The 20,136-nt window shown below is 42.1% G+C and overlaps 1 protein-coding gene and 1 long non-coding RNA gene across 2 annotated transcripts in view; both read right to left on the bottom strand.

Annotated features, from left to right (window-relative positions):
* Positions 1-20,136, bottom strand: part of LOC138982398 (uncharacterized) — an 85,036-nt gene that overhangs the window by 17,080 nt on the left and 47,820 nt on the right. The window lies entirely within an intron of this gene.
* The window catches only part of LOC138982396 (dipeptidase 1-like), a 43,022-nt gene that overhangs the window by 3,804 nt on the left and 19,082 nt on the right, over positions 1-20,136 (bottom strand). The window contains exons 3-9 of the mRNA XM_070355667.1: positions 17,944-18,073; positions 5,863-6,013; positions 4,505-4,574; positions 3,644-3,820; positions 3,160-3,259; positions 1,870-1,945; positions 1,377-1,512 (exon numbers count right to left, since the gene is read on the bottom strand). Of these exons, the coding sequence (XP_070211768.1) occupies positions 1,377-1,512; positions 1,870-1,945; positions 3,160-3,259; positions 3,644-3,820; positions 4,505-4,574; positions 5,863-6,013; positions 17,944-18,073 (840 nt within the window). The remainder of the gene's footprint in view (positions 1-1,376; positions 1,513-1,869; positions 1,946-3,159; positions 3,260-3,643; positions 3,821-4,504; positions 4,575-5,862; positions 6,014-17,943; positions 18,074-20,136) is intronic.

The raw sequence follows: 20,136 nt of genomic DNA, 5'->3' as shown, positions 1-20,136 counted from the left end.
TCCGACTTGAATGCTTATCAAATAAATCATATTGTAAAATACTTGTCAAGGTTTTTATTGGCCGTGGAAGAGTAATGTGTATAGTAATGGAATAGGTGAGGCAAACACAAACTGCTGATCAGTGGAGACAAGCCACCATGGCATCACAGTAAATATTGTGCTGTGAGAATATGCTTACAGTGGAACCCCCTTTTAAGACCCTAGCTGTTTTCAAAGACTTTCTATTCAAAACCTGTGTAAATGTACCCCCATTTTAAGACTCGGTCCCTCCTGTTTAAGCTGATTTACCCCCCGCGGGTTAGGGGGAAGAATTTACCCGATGCTCCCCAGCATGTCGTAAGAGGCGACTAACGGATTCTGTTTCTCTTTTTACCCTTGTTAAGTGTTATCTTGTATAGAATATAGTCAATGTTTGTAAAGATTTTAGTCAAGCAGTATGTAAGAAATGTTAAGTCCTTTGTACTGGAAACTTGCATTCTCCCAGTAAGGTCATACATTGTACTACGTTGCAAGCCCCTGGAGCAAATTTTTGATTAGTGCTTTTGTGAACAAGAAACAATTGACAAGTGGCTCTATCCCATCTCCCCCCTTTCCCCGTCGCGATATAACCTTCGTGGTTGAAAACGACGTTAAACACCAAATAAAGAAAGAAAGAAACTGCCGTCATGATTGCTTTTCACCACGGATCAGTTGCCAAGTGTGTTTACCAAACCGTTTCAAAGGGGCACTACTCTTCCACAGCCAATAAAATCCCCGACAGAGTTACTTCTGGAATTTGTCTGTTATCAAAGTCCTTTGCAAATCGTGGACACTTTTAACACAACATAAAACAAAAATGGTCTTCACTTTGTATGTGCTGTTCAAGCAAAAATGTAGGCTAGCGGGGATATAGCTCAGTTGGTAGCGCGCTGGATTTGTATTCAGTTGGCCGCTGTATTTGTATTCAGATGGCCGCTGTCAGCGTGAGTTCGATCCCAGGTTCGGCGGAAATTTATTTCACAGAGTCAACTTTGTGTGCAGACTCTCTTCGGTGTCCGAACCTCCCCCCATGTACACTACATTGGGTGTGCACGTTAAAGATCCCACGATTGACAAAAGGGTCTTTCCTGGCAAAATTGCTCAGGCACAGTTAATAATTGTCTACCTATACCCGTGTGACTTGGAATAATAGGCCGTGAAAGGTAAATATGCGCCGAAATGGCTGCAATCTACTGGCCGTATAAAATTTCATCTCACACGGCATCACTGCAGAGCGCCTAGAACTGTACCCACGGAATATGCGCGATATAAGACTCATTGATTGATTGATTGATTGATTGATTGATACTTAATGAGAGACATCAGAACGGGAATGAGGAATGAAATTAATGGTATACCTTCTCCACATCTCTGAACACTCGGACAAGGTTTTTCCCGGCCAGCTTCATCAGATCTTCATCAGTGTAACCGCGATTCAGCAGCTCAGCAAACAGGTCAGGATATTTGGATACGTCTTCAAGCCCATCGGGTAATCTGGTGGACCAACAAAATATTTGTAATAATCGAACAAAACAAGAACAATGTGGCACATCTGTATTAATCTAAAAATAACTATTTTATTCTATTTTAGTTGCACGCAGGAAGTACAAAAATCAGGATAAAAGAGGAAGACTTAACACAATTTGCCAGACATGAGGTCGACATTAAAACATAAATTAATGTACGATTCTTCTAAACCAAAGAGTCAAGAAATGCTCAGCTGATTCGTATGTGTGACTTCTCATGCCTACTTTCTGTAAACTTGACAGTGAGCAGACAAAGGGAAATAAAATACACCAAGAAAGGAAGGGAGAACATAAGATGAAATATGTGTACTACAGTGTCACTTACTGTTCGACACCATCATAGTCTCCTCCAATACCAACATGCTCAATGCCAATTAGGTTCTTGATGTGATCTATATGGTCTGTAAAACAAAACAAATGAATTAAACACACACTAAAAAACAACTAATATTAGTAAAAAAAAAAAAGAAAAGAAAAAAAAGGGGCGTTTGAAACTTTCCCCGCAGCCCGACAAAAAAACACCAACTGTTTGTTTTCTGCACTTGTATGGATTAGTTGCTTTCTAAAACACCACAGTTTTGGGGCCAATCAGCATGATGGATTTGAGTACATAGTCATACATGTACTAATATGAGATGACAAAGTGGCAACAATTTGACCAAGGACTATAGTTGGGGCATATACAAGTACATGTACTACTATAACCTTCTAACAGAACTTTGTCATACAAAAGTGAAAGTATGCCTTTAAATATATGTTTAAAAAACGTCTAACATTTCTTCTTTAAGTTTAACAAATGTATGAGTGGGTTAATTCCAATGCTTTTTACAATTTTTTTGTTGTTTAAACATACATTCGTTCTCATGTGGACAATCGTGTCAACCATCACTGATCTTTTCAGACCTTTATACATGGAACAAGAGCATCCATTTACTGGAACACACACCAAATGTCAACCATCACTGATCTTTTCAGACCTTTATATATGGAACAAGAGCATCCATCTACTGGAACACACACCAAATGGCAACCGTCACTGATCTTTTCAGACCTTTATACATGGAACAAGAGCATCCATCTACTGGAACACACACCAAATGGCAACCATCACTGATCTTTTCAGACCTTTACATGGAACGAGAGCATCCATCTACTGGAACACACACCAAATGTCAACCATCACTGATCTTTTCAGACCTTTACATGGAACGAGAGCATCCATCTACTGGAACACACACCAAATGGCAACCGTCACTGATCTTTTCAGACCTTTATACATGGAACAAGAGCATCCATCTACTGGAACACACACCAAATGTCAACAGCCCGGCTTTGTTTAGTGCAGAGTTGGATTTTTTTGAATATATATTTTGTTTCACTGAATTCATGTTGCATGTGTCAGCTGCTGAATTGATTCAACACAACTTTCCCACACTGCACAGAACGTAGCCGGGATTTTGAATTCTGGTATGTGTTGAAGGGTGCAAGATTATTCTATGTAGGGCAGATATTTGGGGGTTCACATGATCGTTTTCACAGAAAGGACGATCATGTGGTCTGTTCTTTGTTTATTGAAAAGGGGAACATGCACACAGTCATGCTCGCTGCTACTTGCCTGCAACTTGTTGAATGGTACCGTTGCCAGAGATGTTATTTGGGAAACAGTTGATGTATGGTGTGTAAAAGTTCACCATGACAAGCCCGTTGTTTGCTTTCTGAAACAAGAATTGAACAAGAAACAAATAACCTTAACGGGAGGTATGATGAGATAATGAATGAATAGCACACACACACACACACACAATAAAAAACAAAAACAAACATGTTAACTTGGAGTATCCGTCATCCACTGACCATGAGCCTGATAACGTCGTCCTGCACGTTCCTGCAGTAGGCCGTAGTTGCAGCCTGCACACTTGATCTTAAAACAATCAACAACTAAATGGACAATGATACAGCAGTCTTGACCGCAACTGACCTTGATGCTGAGGACGTCACTCCTGCAGTAGGCCGTATAGTTACAGCCTGCACACTTGATCTTAAAACAATCAACAACTAAGTGGACAGTGACACACTGAGAAGTCTTGACCTCCACTGACCGTCATGTTGAGAACGTCGTCCTGTACGTTCCTGTAGTGGTTGCAGATGGTGAAGGCGGAGGAGTGGCTGTAGATGACGGGGGCGCGCGTGACGTTGAGCGAATCCACCATGGTGTCCTTGGACACGTGAGACAGGTCTACCATCATCCCCACCCGGTTCATCTCCTTGATCACCAGCTACAGAGATTAAAAAAGAAGAAGTACAGGTAAACAATTGAAGGAAAGAGAGATGGGGTGGACTCACACGGTTGTCGTTGAGTTATGTGAGGGAAAATGTGCCTCTTTTTGCGAGCTGGTTACTCGTATCTTTTGCAGTATTTGGTCTTGACTTCCTATTCTGTCTTGACCCTTATGTTGACTCTCAGGCCTTGACTTTCGCTAGCCTTGACTGTCGTTGGCCTTGATTCTTTTTACCTCGCTCAGCATTCAACCCAAAAAGCCCCCCCCCCCCCCCACCACACACACACAAATACATTTGTCCCCGCCCCAACCTACCACTATCTCTTCGCTTGATCTTGATTGCACTCGGGTCACTTCTTCTTATAGACACCCAACCGCTTGGATGTAAGGAGAAAATCGTCAGCTTACTTTTACGGGTATACATGCGCTACTGAATGTGTTTCTCTGTCACTCTCTGCCCCTCTCTCTCTCTCTCTCGCTCTCTCTCTCTCTCTCTCTCTCTCTCTCTCTCTCTCTCTCTCTCTCTCTCTCTCTCTCTCTCTCTCTCTCTCTCAAATGATCCCTCTCTTTCTCTCTTTCTTCCCATCTCTCCATCTGTCTTTCCATCTCTGCCCCCCACAACCCACCCTCATCAGTCTTCTCTTTCGCATAATCGATCTTCACTCCGACACAACAACACACCTCCCCAAATTTGGTGAGGCCATTAAACTTTGGTGCTTCATCTGATTCATCCATCTTCCAGTTGTCAGCCCTGCAAGAGCAAGTAAATTTTGTTAAATGCACAGTCACGAAAATTAGTTAGATCGAGTGATACACACTGCGCTTACTAAGTCCTGAACAAATATTCGTGTGATAGTTTCAGAAAATTGTACATGTCGGAAATATTGTACAATTCAGAAAGGATAGAGAAAAAATTAACTTACGTTCAATTAACTAACCATTCTTGTTTTTACATTCTGAATTTTGGAACGTTAGCAGTCCGGTTTTTATATTTAGTCAAGTTTTGACTAAATATTTTAACGTAGAGGGGGAATCGAGACGAGGGTTGTGGTGTATGTGTGTGTGTGTGTGTGTGTGTGTGTCTGTGTCTGTGCGTGTGTGTGTGTAGAGCGATTCAGAGTAAACTACTGGACCGATCTTTATGAAATTATACATGAGAGTTCCTGGGTATGATATCCCCAGACGTTTTTTTCATTTTTTCGATAAATGTATTTTATGACGTCATATCCGGCTTTTTTAAAAAGTTGAGGCGGCACTGTCACATCCTCAATTTTCAATCAAATTGATTGAAATTTTGGCCAAGCAATTTTCGACAAAGGCATGGCCCCCCCCGGAAAATTTTGAAAAAAAGGATGCAAAATGGTGCAATCTGGTGCATTCTGAGGATGATCATTACCAGTTTCAGGCAGCAGATTTTGTCACTGATTAATACCCCAAAAATTGAAACTCAATGTAAAATAAAGAAATGCATACCTCATTCAATATTTTTTTTTTTGGCTGGGGGGGGGGGGGGGGTTCCGGAAACCCCAGAACCCCCCCCCCCTCGTCCGCCCCTGTTTACGATAAACTAGTTCAAGTTTTATGAATAACTTGAAATCACAAACAGATTCAGGCGCCATTCATGGCTCCGAACACAGGCAAAGCATTCTTCACGCCGAATGGCTTTTCTAGCTGTGCACTGCATGAGATCTGAAACAAGGTAGCCTAACCCAAAACTTAAAGACGATGAAACTTCGCAGACCAAACTAAGCAGGGAAACCTCTAACTTTTTTAATCATGTAAAAATCAGGATTACTATAATAAGAACTGCGTGTATCGGCATAACAAGTTTGAATACTTGTATGATTTTTTAGCAGAAGATACACTGAAAAGAGTGGTTTCCGAGGGGCGGGGAGCCGGAGGGGACGGCAAATTATGTTCAAGCAGGGACCTATATTTAGATATAGGTCTATGGTTCAAGGAACCACTGTTTCTTTTTTCATTGGAAGTGCTGTTACAATACACCTGTTAAACAGAAAGTTGAGGTATTCTAGATTTACCATGGCGTGTTACAGCTGTGGGTGACAGTCATATATCTGACGCCCAGTTCATAGAACATACGCAGGTTGCCCAAACTACTGTCGATAGAGTGGCCTCCCTCCAGACCGATCAGGCTGCCGATCTTGCCTCTGTTGAACGCGTCTTCGATGCCTGCAACAAAGCATGAATGTACGGTAAGATCCCGCAGTAGTAACCCCGACCACAAGCACATACACGCACACATCAGTTTTAAAGACAACCCGGCAAAACTTAATCTGAGAAAACCAGATATGAAAAGGGAGGTAGTTATAAAACAGAGGTTGTCGTTGTTGTTGTTGTCAGTGTTGTCGCTGCTCCTACTGCTTCTCACTCCTATAGGGCCTCTTAGTACAGAGATGGTAACATTCAACTACAAGGACAGATAATGTCACTGTGTACGACCGCCATAGACAGTCATACTTATCTGTCTTCTGGAGGTTATGAACAGAATTTTGAGACTTGAAAACAGGGTCCTAAAGTGGGGGGGGGGGGGGGGGGGGGGGGGGGGGGGGGTTGTCTCAAATCTTGGGTCTTCAAAGATGCGGAGGGAGGATTTCAATGTGCTAATGAGATCCAGGGCTGTTATCCAGTCGTTGTCTGCAGACCAAATATCCGCGGAATGCTCAATTTCTATAATGCTACTTTCTTTGCAGTGTTTGCTAAAAGCCTATCTTAGTGACCGACAGGCAAACCACCAACCTCAATAAACAACCGAAGGACCAACCGAGATAGCACTGTCAAATCGTTTCTTAGAACAATGATTGTATCTCCGAGCCAACCTGTTTAAAGCTTTGCAGAACCCACGAGAAGTTTGAACCTTGGGTGATAGCCGCCCCATTCCATTCTATTCTACTCTATGTAATGAGTGAGGGCAGACAAAGCACTCGAACAAACCCTCGAACTCCCTACGCCCCCCCCCCCCCCCCCTCCCCGCGGACTTGTCCGTCCCTGAGGATAGACACACACACACACACACACGCAATCACACACACAATCACGTACACGCACACACACATACGCTCGCACACACACACGAACACACACACACACACACACACACCGACACACACACACACACACACACACACACACATCCTGTACGCCTCAACAAATCACTCAACGTCTCCAACTTTCACTGGAGTGACAAGCTCGACTTGGCGACAAGCCAAAATTACATGACACTTTACGACAGGAGGTGTTGAAATTCGAATGCATTATTCTGCATGCACCGTCTTCTTCAATGTGCTTATATCTGACTTTTTTACTCGCCGCGTTTATGAACATCTCAGGTTCAGTTATGTGCAAGGAATGTATTTAAACGGAGAAAGAGAGAGAGAGAGAGAGAGAGAGAGAGAGAGAGAGAGAGAGAGAGAGAGAGAGAGAGAGAGAGAGAGAGAGAGAGAGAGAGAGTGTCTATGACTGTTAGTCTTCAGTCAGTCAAAGAACTGTCCATTAATAGACCCTTTTTGCCCCTGGGCCTTTTTGGAATCGGAAAAAGGAGTAGTCATTATCGCTGCTATATCTACACCGAAAGGGATGAATACTCGAGTTAAAAATAAAGATCTTGATTGTGACGAACAGTACAACGTACGGTCAAAACGGATATGCACTTAATAATAATAAAAATAATAAATCACTTTTCTTTAAGCGCAATTAAGTCCCGATTTACAGCTCCATGCAAGCGCTTTACAATTCCAATAAACTCCTCTCTCTCTCACACACACACACACACACACACACACACACGCACGCACAAACTCAAGTAAGCCTTTTAGTAGAACCTGTAACTTGTGACGATCAGGGTTTGTTGGGTTTGTTTGAATGCAAGGTGTGTGTGTGTCTGTGCGGCGTGCGTGCGTGCGTGCGTGCGTGCCGGTGCGTGCGTTTATGTATGTGTGTGTGTGTTTTTGTTTGTGCGTGCGTGCGTGCGTGAATGTGGATATAAGTACAGTACTTCAATAAAGGTAATATTCCTTGTTGAGTGATCGACAAGAAGAAGAAGAAGATATTCCTTGTTGGATGACGGATTCCCCTCTCGGTATAGCCTTTTTGAAGGGCTAGCGGTGGACGTTTTTATGATTTAAAAAATAATCAAAGCAACTTTCAAATGCCAATGGCACTTATCAGTGAAGGAAAGTGGTTCAGGACGATTAGTATTATATCTTTTGATAAAAGATTCAAGTGCTACTATCGTTTCGTCAGCCAGACTATACCGGGCGGCCCCGTGAGTGTTATACGCGGGTGCGCTCCACGACAACAAAAATTAATGTCCTCAGTGATCTAAGCAAATGAGGCAAAGAAATTGCTCTAGTGCAAGCTAATTCCTGAGGGATTTAACAAAACAATTAGTTCTACAACACCTCTGCAGTCATGACAACTAAAGTGTACCAAACTCGGAAATAGCTGTTACAATATAACAAGTCGCGTAAGGCGAAAATACAATATTTAGTCAAGTAGCTGTCGAACTCACAGAATGAAACTGAACGCAATGCCATTTTTCAGCAAGACCGTATACTCGTAGCATCGTCAGTCCACCGCTCATGGCAAAGGCAGTGAAATTGACAAGAAGAGCGGGGTAGTAGTTGCGCTAAGAAGGATAGCACGCTTTTCTGTACCTCTCTTTGTTTTAACTTTCTGAGCGTGTTTTGAATCCAAACATATCATATCTATATGTTTTTGGAATCAGGAACCGACAAGGAATAAGATGAAAGTGTTTTTAAATTGATTTCGACAATTTAATTTTGATAATAATTTTTATATATTTAATTTTCAGAGCTTGTTTTTAATCCGAATATAACATATTTATATGTTTTTGGAATCAGCAAATGATGGAGAATAAGATAAACGTAAATTTGGATCGTTTTATAAATTTTTATTTTTTTTTACAATTTTCAGATTTTTAATGACCAAAGTCATTAATTAATTTTTAAGCCACCAAGCTGAAATGCAATACCGAAGTCCGGGCTTCGTCGAAGATTACTTGACCAAAATTTCAACCAATTTGGTTGAAAAATGAGGGCGTGACAGTGCCGCCTCAACTTTCACGAAAAGCCGGATATGACGTCATCAAAGACATTTATCAAAAAAATGAAAAAAACGTTCGGGGATTTCATACCCAGGAACTCTCATGTCAAATTTCATAAAGATCGGTCCAGTAGTTTAGTCTGAATCGCTCTACACACACACACACACAGACACACAGACACACACACACACGCACATACACCACGACCCTCGTTTCGATTCCCCCTCGATGTTAAAATATTTAGTCAAAACTTGACTAAATATAAAAACAGGTAAATGCAGCGCATGGGAAAGAACGGATTTCACAGATTATACAAGTTACTTTCTTCGTCTTCTAAGAGTAAATCGATGTTTTTGCATATATATATTTGCAAGTGCTACTTTGTTGTGTCAAAAGCCCCTCGGCGTTATGCGTATTTTTTCTCGTGAAATAATATTGACTCCAGTTTCTGCAGCTGCTGTTAGTTTGTAGACTTGATTGGATGTCGTTAATCAAGTGCAAAGACAGAAAGCTTTGAAACTTTGTCGGACGGGATTTCATGTAATAGATGTGATGAGTAGTTTGTCGTGAAATAATGTTTTCACTACTTTCCACAGATTATAGCTGGTAGCCTTTATTAGATGTCGTTATTCAATGAATGCAAACCTTCACCATCAGAGACAGAAAGCTTAAACATGAACTATTCGCTTCCTTTCACTGGTTAGCAGCTTTAGAACCGAAGTGAAAAACAGATTATTAACTGACTGTATTATTATTAAGCAGGTAATACGTCCATAATGTCAAGTACTGTAATCTGAATGTTATGTTAAGCTCCGGCATTACTTGTGACGTAGGCAGAGGTTAACTTGAATGCACGTGTACCTAGCAGGAGGGGGGTGATTCGGGTCAGAAGTGGGGTAAAGCACTTTGGTCTTCAGTCTTTGGGTTATAGCTTTCAGTGGAGAAGATGCCAACATGAAATTGCACTATGTACTCTACTATTTATTGAGGGGTCGTGCTCGACCCCTCTTTCTTCAATTAGCTGAGGGCGGTGAACATGACATTGTGTCGTTGTTTGCCGTTCTCATGAGATCAGTTACTTTTGTTTTGTTTCGTTTTTTTCCTCCTAATTTTTGCATTTTCACAACAGGTTTTTTCTGTTTCATCTGTCATATATGGTGTCAATTGAAAAAAAAACCCGGAACAAAACAGAAGTAACTTATTTCGTGAGAACGGTAGTGCACTAGGTTTGGGAAAAACACGACAGTAGCTTATCTCTTTCAACCCGTATGGGGCCCTTCAACATGTGACAGTAGCTTATCTCTTTCAACCCGTATGGGGCCCTTCAACATGTGACAGTAGCTTATCTCTTTCAACCCGTATGGGGCCCTTCAACATGTGACAGTAGCTTATCTCTTTCAACCCGTATGGGGCCCTTCAACATGTGACAGTAGCTTATCTCTTTCAACCCGTATGGGGCCCTTCAACATGTGACAGTAGCTTATCTCTTTCAACCCGTATGGGGCCCTTCAACATGTGACAGTAGCTTATCTCTTTCAACCCGTATGGGGCCCTTCAACATGTGACAGTAGCTTATCTCTTTCAACCCGTATGGGGCCCTTCAACATGTGACAGTAGCTTATCTCTTTCAACCCGTATGGGGCCCTTCAACATGTGACAGACAGACTGACAAATCCACCGAACCCATTTTGTTCTTCGAGAGGTTTTAACAATCTCAACCCGTAACAGTACAGCAAATCGTCCATACCGGCAACCAATTATTACCATGTCCCAAATAGCATTGTATCTCGTTGGTTAAGCACATCACAATCTTACAACCACCACAACGAAGACCAAACATTAAAAACAAAATTTACATTGTATTTGTAACACCCTCTTCATGACGCTTTCATCAAAAACGATCACAAGAACATGCACCATGCGCCTTGCTCTTAAAGTTGCATAGCCTACAACCCATGACCGCCAAACCGTCTCCTCTCTGTAACAGCAAAACTAGTGTAAAACATAAGTAATCAATTTATCCACTTGACTATATTCACAACAGGGACCTATCACTCTTCTTTGCATGTTTTTATGCCTACGGATTTTCAAATACTCTGCAACACATGTAACCCAAAGTCAACATGTGCCCGTACAATACCGCTTCTTTTATGAAAACATTGCTTCGGCCATGTTGATTTTAATCAACCAATTTTCTTGTTATTATTAATATTTGTTGTTTAGAGCCTCTGTGTGTGTGTGTGTGTGTGTGTGTGTGTGTGTGTGTGTGTGTATGTGTGTGTGTGTGTGTGTGTGTGTGTGTGGAGGGGGGGGGGTAGTTTGGGCCGGATAGGTAAAATATTACGATTTTTAGCATAACAAAGAAAGAGAAAAATATTATACTAGACCACTTGACTTTGGGGTAGCACGACTCTGTTGCTGCTAGCTTTCCACTGCCGGGAGGAAGCGACCCGAATTTCCCAGCGTTGGAAAAATAAAGTAATGAAAAACAAAAATAGATATCTTGACTTTGGGGTAACGCGACTCTGTTGCTGCTAGCTTTCCACTGGGAGGAAGCGACCCGAATTTCCCAGCGATGGAAAAATAAAGTAATGAAAACAATATTGTAAAAAGATGATAGATCCCTTGACTTTGGGGTAGCGCGACTCTATTGCTGCTAGCTTTCCACTGGGAGGAGGCTACCCGAATTTCCCAGCGATGGGACAAAGTAATGAACAAAAAAGTCTAATAGATCCTTTGACTTTGGGGTAGCGCGACTTGTTGCTGCTAGCTTTCCACTAGGAGGAAACGACCCGAATTTCCCAGCGATGGGACAATAAAGTAATGAAAATAAAAAAAACCATCTAATAGATCCCTTGACTTTGGGGTAGCGCGACTCTGTTGCTGCTAGCTTTCCACTGGGAGGAAGCGACCCGAATTTCCCAGCGATGCGACAATAAAGTAATGAAAACAAAAATTCTCATTGATCCCTTGATTTTGGAAAATAGGGCTGAATGTATGAGTCTACGTGCGTGTGTTTGTTCAAGTTCTTATTCAAGTCACTTTCTGGGTGTGAGTTCAGCAATGAATCTGTCACGTGTAGCAACCTTGGTCCAAAGCGGGTTTTGTATTCTGTACAGGAACGCTTGGTGTAAGTTGTAACATTATAGTTAAAATTCTGATCAATGCAGCTAGTCGCGGCCTGACCTACTAACAATTTGGACACCCAAGCAAACTGCTTTTTGGACACCCAAGCAAACTACTTTTTGGCCCGACACCCAAGCCAACTACAGCTTCTTGTAGATGGCTTTGGGTGTCCTAAACGACCTACTAGCCGCGTGCGTACACTTTTGTTCGACCTTCATGTTTTAGTGAGCATGTTGAGCAACACAAACCCCCATTAGAATGCAAATCGAGTTCGAAGCATGCCTTTTTTACACACCTGTTTGGAAAAGCATGTAGATGAATATTTTTAATAGAGGCAAGCGTTTGTATTGACTGACACTGGGTACCGACGCTTCAAAAGTAGGTCACACAGTATGCCCTCGACAGTCTCCAGACACTCGGTGAAAACATTTATACAGATCAATAAATGAATTTTTGTTAAAGGGATATAATTTAAAACAATCGATCACATAATGTCCTGTATTAATCTGCAAACTTTTCAAAACACTTGATCGATTGATATGTGTGATGACCTACATTAGATTAAAAATAGGTCATAGCTGCCCGGAACCCCATTGTAGCGTTGTGTGGCGCCTGAACATTAATTCAAAGCGTGCATTTTCAAACAAAAGAGTAAAAAGCATGTAGATTAATATATTTCATTAGAGGTAAGCGTATTCATTGACAACACAGGGTACTGACCCTTCAAAAGTAGGTCACACGGTGTGCCCTCGACAGTCTCCAACCATTCTGTCACAGTCACAGGGATCAATAAATGCTTTTTTTCTGGTCACGAGGTAATACCTATAACAGTTAACCAAATACATTCCTGCAATAGTCTGTAACCTTTTGATTATCTTTGACTAGTTCATATATCTCATATGACCTAATTTTGCTGAAATATAGGTCATCACTACCGGGAGCGAAAGACGTTTGCCTCTTGCAACAAAATATCAATCCTTCATTTCGTCCTTCACAAGTACAAATGTAAAAGGATGGTTACAGCTAAGCAAAACTTTACATGTACATTTCAAAATCCACATCACATTTTTCTCTGTGTATGTGTGTGTGTGTACGTGTGTGTGTGTGTGTGTGTGTGTGTGTGTGTGTGTGTGTGTGTGTGTGAGTGTGAGTGTGTGTTACAGAAAACTATTGTGTGTGTGAGTGTGTGTTACAAAAAACTATTCCTGCAAAAAAATATTATATTTCCATAAGCACACACACAAAAAAGTATCTTTTTATTAGTACATGTATGCAAAACCATTTTTTTTAAAATCCCGATCAACATCCAAAATATACAAAATCATGAATTAATGTATTTTGTAAGTGTCAAAAAGGATAAAAAAAAAACCACCACACACCGTTTTTCAACAAACACTTGAACATAACACTATTTGAATCGTCAGTGTACCAAAAGAATGTTTGACAACTCACAGAACTTACAGCTGACGCTTGGAGCTGTTACTTTTCCCCACTGTCCCCGCCACAGTTGCAAAGGGCGGTGCACTGAAGACCTGCAGCTCCACATTTGTACCTTGCCTTGCAGCCTTTTTTGCATCCACAGCGAATCAGTTTGTAACAGGAATCTTCAGCCTGGCGCAAAGTGGTCCACAAGGGCTTCCACCCCTCTTTTTCTTCTTTGGTACAACCCCAGTCCTTTGGAGAAGGTAGAGAGGGAGCATTCTCCAGAGATTGCTCCCATACAAACCCTGCTTGGTAGGCAGCGCGGGGAACATGCTGATGCAGAGCATCGGAGTTGGGAGGAATGTTCTCAATGGAACAGCACTTCTGAGAGAACAAGCGTTGCCTTGCTTCATTGACTGTTGACGATGTGCTGTTCTTCTCATACATCAAGACAACAAACTGTTCAATCTTGCTGATGCAATCGCAATGGAAGGTTTTCTCCTTGCAGCAAGTTCAAAGAAAGCTGAAGTTACTTCTGGAAAAGCTGCCCAAGTTTTCCATGCTGTTGTCTTGCCCTTTGACGAAAAAAAAAAGACACGGTGTCACATCCTGTTAATGCGTGGAAAACTGACAAGGCATTCGCCTTCTCAGGCGGAAGACTACCAGCAATCTTGTGTGCAGCAATGGGGTGAAAATGCTTCCCCGAACCAAATGATACCCACAGCTCATTATACCATGCCACTTTTCAGCGAAATAAATGGCAAGGGCAACAACGTCAGTGTCTGCAGTTCGTATCGCGATTCTTCTGTGTCCTTGTGCAATACAGTGTGCAGCATAAAGAAACATGTGTCCGCTTCTTCTTGACTGCAACTATCAATGGTGGACAGGATAACATCAGGGGAAGAGCAGAGGACTGTTTCTCCACATGTAGCAATGACAACTTTGTCCGTGACCTTCTGGCGGATCAGTTCTCTTGCGAGAAGCTGGAACAAATCTTCTTTGTTGCCAACGTTTCGAAGGAAGCTCATCCAGTTCGATGGAATTGGGGAAGTTTGACACGTTTTCCAGCTGAGAAAGCACGTATGGTATAAAGACGAAATCTGCATACTCCTGAAACGTGCGTCATGTCTTTGGAGATAGAAGCTGAACGATGAAAGCACCATCAAATATCCTGGCATTAACTTCTGCAAATGCATTCTTTGGTCGAGTGTACGTGAGAGTTTCAGCCCACGAACGCAGAAGAAGAAGAAGAAGAAGAAGAAGCACTGCTCATGTCCGTGGTCAATTGCAATGGAAGAGAATGGCCGCCGGGTTTTGTTGACGACAAATGCACCCAGATAGAAGGCTTGATATACAGCTGGAATCCTTGTCAACAGCTGACACATGTCACGCAGATGCACAGAAAGCCACCGCGCATATAGTGTATGTGGTCCAGTGCGAAAAATCATGGAAATCAGAACCGCCAGTGCTTGGACAAACTGATCAAAGTTTGTAGTCCAAATTGCGTAGACAAGCTGCAGTACGTTCAGTTCAAGCTGCAAAAGCTCTTTTCATGGTCCCCGTGGCGCAGTGGTTAGCGCATCAGACTGCGGGCCGGGAGATCGTGGTTCGAATCCCATAAGGTCCGTGGGTTTTTCGGGCTTCGGTCGGCTCCTACCCAGAGTGGAAGTGCTAAAGTTCCAATGGGAAGGCTGGGATCACACAGCCGAGTGTCATTCACTTCACGAATGCGATTGACTCAAAAAGCGCGAAAATAAACAAACTTGTCTCGATTCTTGTGACCCTTTCTGCCCAGGGCTCTCATGGTGACCTTGGTCCCAGTGTTCCTGTTCCAGCCATCGCTGAATATTCTGCTGCCACCCTGGGATGCTCCAGGGGGTCGACGGAAGGACGCAGTGGCGGTCTGTTCTCTGAGGAGACGCTCACTCATTCTGGCTCCGCGACTCAACAGTCAGTGTCGTAAGTAGCGGTGCCTGTGTCCCTGGCCAGGAACAGGACCAATACTGAACACCGTCGAAGTGACTCAGCAGCAAGTGCAGTGTCATCTTCCGAGGGTAGCCTAAGGCTGCGGCCTGACATCCTTCCCTGTGTCTGTAAGATTTGTGAGGGTGCCCAGGTGCCTGACCAACACTGGGGGCTCATGGATTCGACAAAGTCTGGCGGCGGAACGAAGTTCGGGGGTGGATGTTGCAGTGAGTGCTGGGACGGGGCGACATGGGAGCATACTGGGAGAAGGAACAAGCGTCTGAACAAGCAAAAAGAGGATGAAACAAGCAAAACAAAAATGAAAATAAATACACAAAGAAGAAAAGGAAAGACAAAAAAAAAAGAGAAGAGAGAAAAAGAAAAAAAAAGTCTTGCAAATATCTTGCATCTATCAAAATTCGAAACAAGGGACTCATGAAGCACTAGTTTCAGTACAACAACTGTCTCGAACTGTCATAGCAATCTGAAATTGGTCAACATGCTCACTATTTTGTTGAGTAGGCCAACACATCCTGAACTCAGGTCAAAATGAGTTCGGCTCATTAATCTCTCCCTGACCGGACGCTACAGTCCTACGCGAATCTATCAAAACAACAAGTCGCGTAAGGCGAAATTACTACATTTAGTCAAGCTGTGGAGAATGAAACTGAACGCACTGCATTTTTTCACAATGACCGTAGTCCGCCGCTAGTGCAAAAGGCAGTGAAAGTGACGAGCCTGTTTAGCGCGGTAGCGGTTGCACTGTGCTGCATAGCACGCTTTACTGTACCTCTCTTCGTTTTAACTTTCTGAGCGTGTTTTTAATCCAAACATATCATATCTATATGTTTTTGGAATCAAGAACCGACAAAGAATAAGATGAAATTGTTTTTACAACGATTTCGGAAATTTAATTTTAATCATAATTTTTATATTTTCAATTTTCAGAGCTTGTTTTTAATCCGAATATAACATATTTATATGTTTTTGGAATCAGAACATGATACAGAATAAAATAACAGTAATTTTGGATCATTTTATAAAAAAATATTTTTAATTGCAATTTTCAGATTTTTAATTACCAAAGTCATTAATTAATTGTTAAGCCTCCATGCTGAAATGCAATACCGAAGTCCGGCCTTCGTCGAAGATTGCTTGGCCAAAATTTCAATCAATTTGATTGAAAAATGAAGGTGTGACAGTGCCGCCTCAACTTTTACAAAAAGCCGGATATGACGTCATAAAAGACATTTATCGAAAAAAAGAAAAAATCGTCTGGGGATATCATACCCAGGAACTCTCATGTCAAATTTCATAAAGATCGGTCCAGTAGTTTACTCTGAATCGCTCTACACACACACACACGCACAGACAGACACACACACTCACACATACACCACGCACACACACACACACACACACACACAGACACACACACACACACACACACACACACACACACACACACACACATACACCACGACCCTCGTCTCGATTCCCCCTCTATGTTAAAACATTTAGTCAAAACTTGACTAAATGTAAAAATACAGAGTTATCTCCCATATGGTTTTCGCGAGCACTGATCTAAATTTGAGATCAGTGTTCGCGAGACGAAAATGATTGCAGATTGGCCGACTTCGACAGTGATCTCCGTTCTGTTCTTCACAGTTATGATAAAGACATCGTTCTAAGGTCAAAACAAGTCGAAATTTTGGGACTGCTGCCGGAAGGAGACCGTAATAATTATATGGTTTCATCACTGTCAACAGGTTACAGAAAAAATCGTCTGCTCCAGTTAGCGACGAAACCAAACGGTTGATTATCACGTGATATATTTGCCATATTTAGAGTTGTTTGCACTGTAAATACAGCCGCGAAAAATAGCTCGCTTGAAACTGTCTTACGTATCAATTCCTTTGTAATTTAAAAATTACAAAACACCATGAAAAATCATTATCGACGATCGCGAATCTGCTTATATCAATAATACATTACAAAAAGCTCTAAATATGCAAACAAATCTGTTTCCTTGCCAGACAAGGAAACTCAAGGCATCCTGTCAGGGAGAGAATGAGCGGAACTCATTTTGACCTGAGTTCAGGATGTAGGCCAACACCCTTGTATTAACTTAGACATCCTCCCTCATGCGATATCCTGCATATCGTGATACTGAATAAATCAACAAACTAGAACTAGTCTAAGTTCTCTCTCTCTCTAAAAAAAATCACTCCGCAACCACGTGGCAACTGAAGCGGGCAATGAACTCTTTATTGTGTTCCGCTACAAATGAAAGATTCCTACTAACCCTGTGCGGTGGTGACCCACTCTGTTAAAATACAAATGACAGATTCTCACTAACCCTGTGCGATGGGGACCTCTCTGTTCCGCTACAAATGACAGATTCTCACTAACCCTGTGCGGTGGTGACCCACTCTGTTTTGGTACAAAATGAAAGATTCTGACTAACCTGTGCGTTGGTGACACACACTGTTCCACTACAAATGCAAGATCAGTTCTGACTAACCCTGTGCGGTGGTGACCCACTCTAGGTCGGAGTACCGCTGCACGTATTTCTTGATGACGTCGACTTGCTCCAGTGACTGGCGTACAGTGTCCTTGTAGGAAGAGTTGCAATGGACAAAGGCCGCCCAGAACTGTAACGCAGCAAAAAGAAGAAATGTTAACAAAGATGTAGTCGAGTTATTATCAGTAGCAGCGTTGTCGTCATAGATCATCATCATCATCATCATCATCATCATCATCATCATCATCATCATCATCATCATCATCATCATCGTCATCGTCGTCGTCATGGATCATCATCATCATCATCATCATCATCATCATCATCATCATCGTCGTCGTCGTCGTCGTCGTCATCATCATCATCATCACCACTGTCGTTGTCGTTGTCAAAAAGTTGCGCATTAAGATTTGAAATAACGGTTGTTTTGGCCTGGAAGCCGGGTTGCTGGAACATGTAGTCACAGAGAGAGATGAAGAGAGAGACAGAGGGAGACTCTGTGTATGTGTTTCTCTTCCTTTGTTCTTCATGTCATACGCATGTATCTTTAATTAAATGTGTGCATGGGAGTAGGCCTGAAGTCATATATTTCATCAGCTTTGCGGACATTGTTGTGTTGGTTACGTCTCCCGCTGATGGCTCCTTTGCAAGTCATCCATGTGGAGAGGGTTCGTTAGAAAAAAAAAGTATGAAAGTTCTCACTCGACGATTTGTCGAGAGTGATGCCATTCACATTCCTAAGTATTGGATATCAAAACATTCCTGTACTGAATCATCACAAGAAGAAATACACAAATGATGTATATATTGGTTACAGACTTTTTTTTCCTGTCTTTTTAGCATTGTGCGCGGATTTTTTTCTTCACCTGTAAGATCGCACATTCTTACTAGACAGGCCAATATTCTGTTTCTTAGTCCAAGTCTCAACAAAAAGAGACGGCAACCTCCAGTGTGCATCAGTGTTGTTGTTGCGGCCATTTTTGAGGGGGTCCTCCACCCAAAGAGGCATATCTGCTCAAGTTCTCAATGATTTGCTTTGGAAAGTTCAGAAGTTATGACCAATAGGCTGACCTTAATCGGTGTTTACTTTTGCGAATGTGTATAATAAGCGTTCCGAAAGAACTAAACAAATATTCATATCAATTCAGGGTTTTAGGTTAAAAAATCGCGTATACACATTCGCAAAACGCAACACACATTTTGGTCAGCCTATTGGTCATAACCTCTGAACTTTCCAAAGCAAATCATTGAGAACTTGAGCAGATATGCCTCTTTGGGTGGAGGACCCCCTCAAAAATGGCCGCAAAACGTGCCTTTTTGGGCCTCTGAAACGGTTGACACCTACCGCCTTTGACAAAACGCTACATAAAGACTAGAGAAGTCAGGTGCATAAAACAAAATGTTCTGAACAGGAAATTGAATGGCCTTTCCAATGGTTGTCAGAAATGTTTGCTTTGTGCATATTCTGATTTTTTTTGCAGATTTTAAAATACGGTGCTATGGTTTTTGTCAGGTCGATTTTAGGGGTGACCTTGTTTGACAGGCTGTCCGGGATGCCTATACAAAGTACCATCAATCGGAAAAATCTTCTTCTTCTTGTCGTTCGCTGTTAGATCGTCAGTCCGGACTGCAGGGCAAAACGTGCTGTCCTCTCCAAGTCCGCTCTGGGGCCGTATAGCTTCTTTTGTAGCGCTGTCTCCTCTGGCCAGATGGTGTCCCTCAGAGCACTGTGGTATGGACAAGCCTGCAGGATGTGCTCTGCTGTCTGATTCTTGTCACACGGACATAGGGGGGAGGGAACTAGCTTCAGCTTTGTGGCCATATGATGGTTTAGTCTGTTATGTCCAGCTGACATAATTACCTTTTGGGGCATATAACGTTCAACTAAAATGAATTGCGTTTTAATGCTTTTCTTAGCGTGCGAAAATTGTTGCAATAATGTTTTGGCCAAGTTTAGTTATGTTAATGTAATATTCGTGTCCCATGTAACGATAGTCCATTTTTCACGAGAAAAAAAATCGAATTTTACCTAATTAACCAACAACGGCGCTGTCTGCTACTTTTACTTTCATGGTTTTATACACTCCTCAGTAATGTACGTCACTGCACACACAATTTCAGCTTTATTGTTTAGTTTGTAAATGTCAGCCTCAATTCCTCTTCTCTGTCACCAGTACCGAATAGTGACTGACC

The sequence above is a fragment of the Littorina saxatilis genome, linkage group LG12 (genome assembly GCF_037325665.1).
Source record: "Littorina saxatilis isolate snail1 linkage group LG12, US_GU_Lsax_2.0, whole genome shotgun sequence".
NCBI lineage: Eukaryota > Metazoa > Mollusca > Gastropoda > Littorinimorpha > Littorinidae > Littorina > Littorina saxatilis.
The sequence above is the reverse complement of the archived record's forward strand: the minus strand, read 5'-3'. Positions and strand labels throughout refer to the sequence as shown.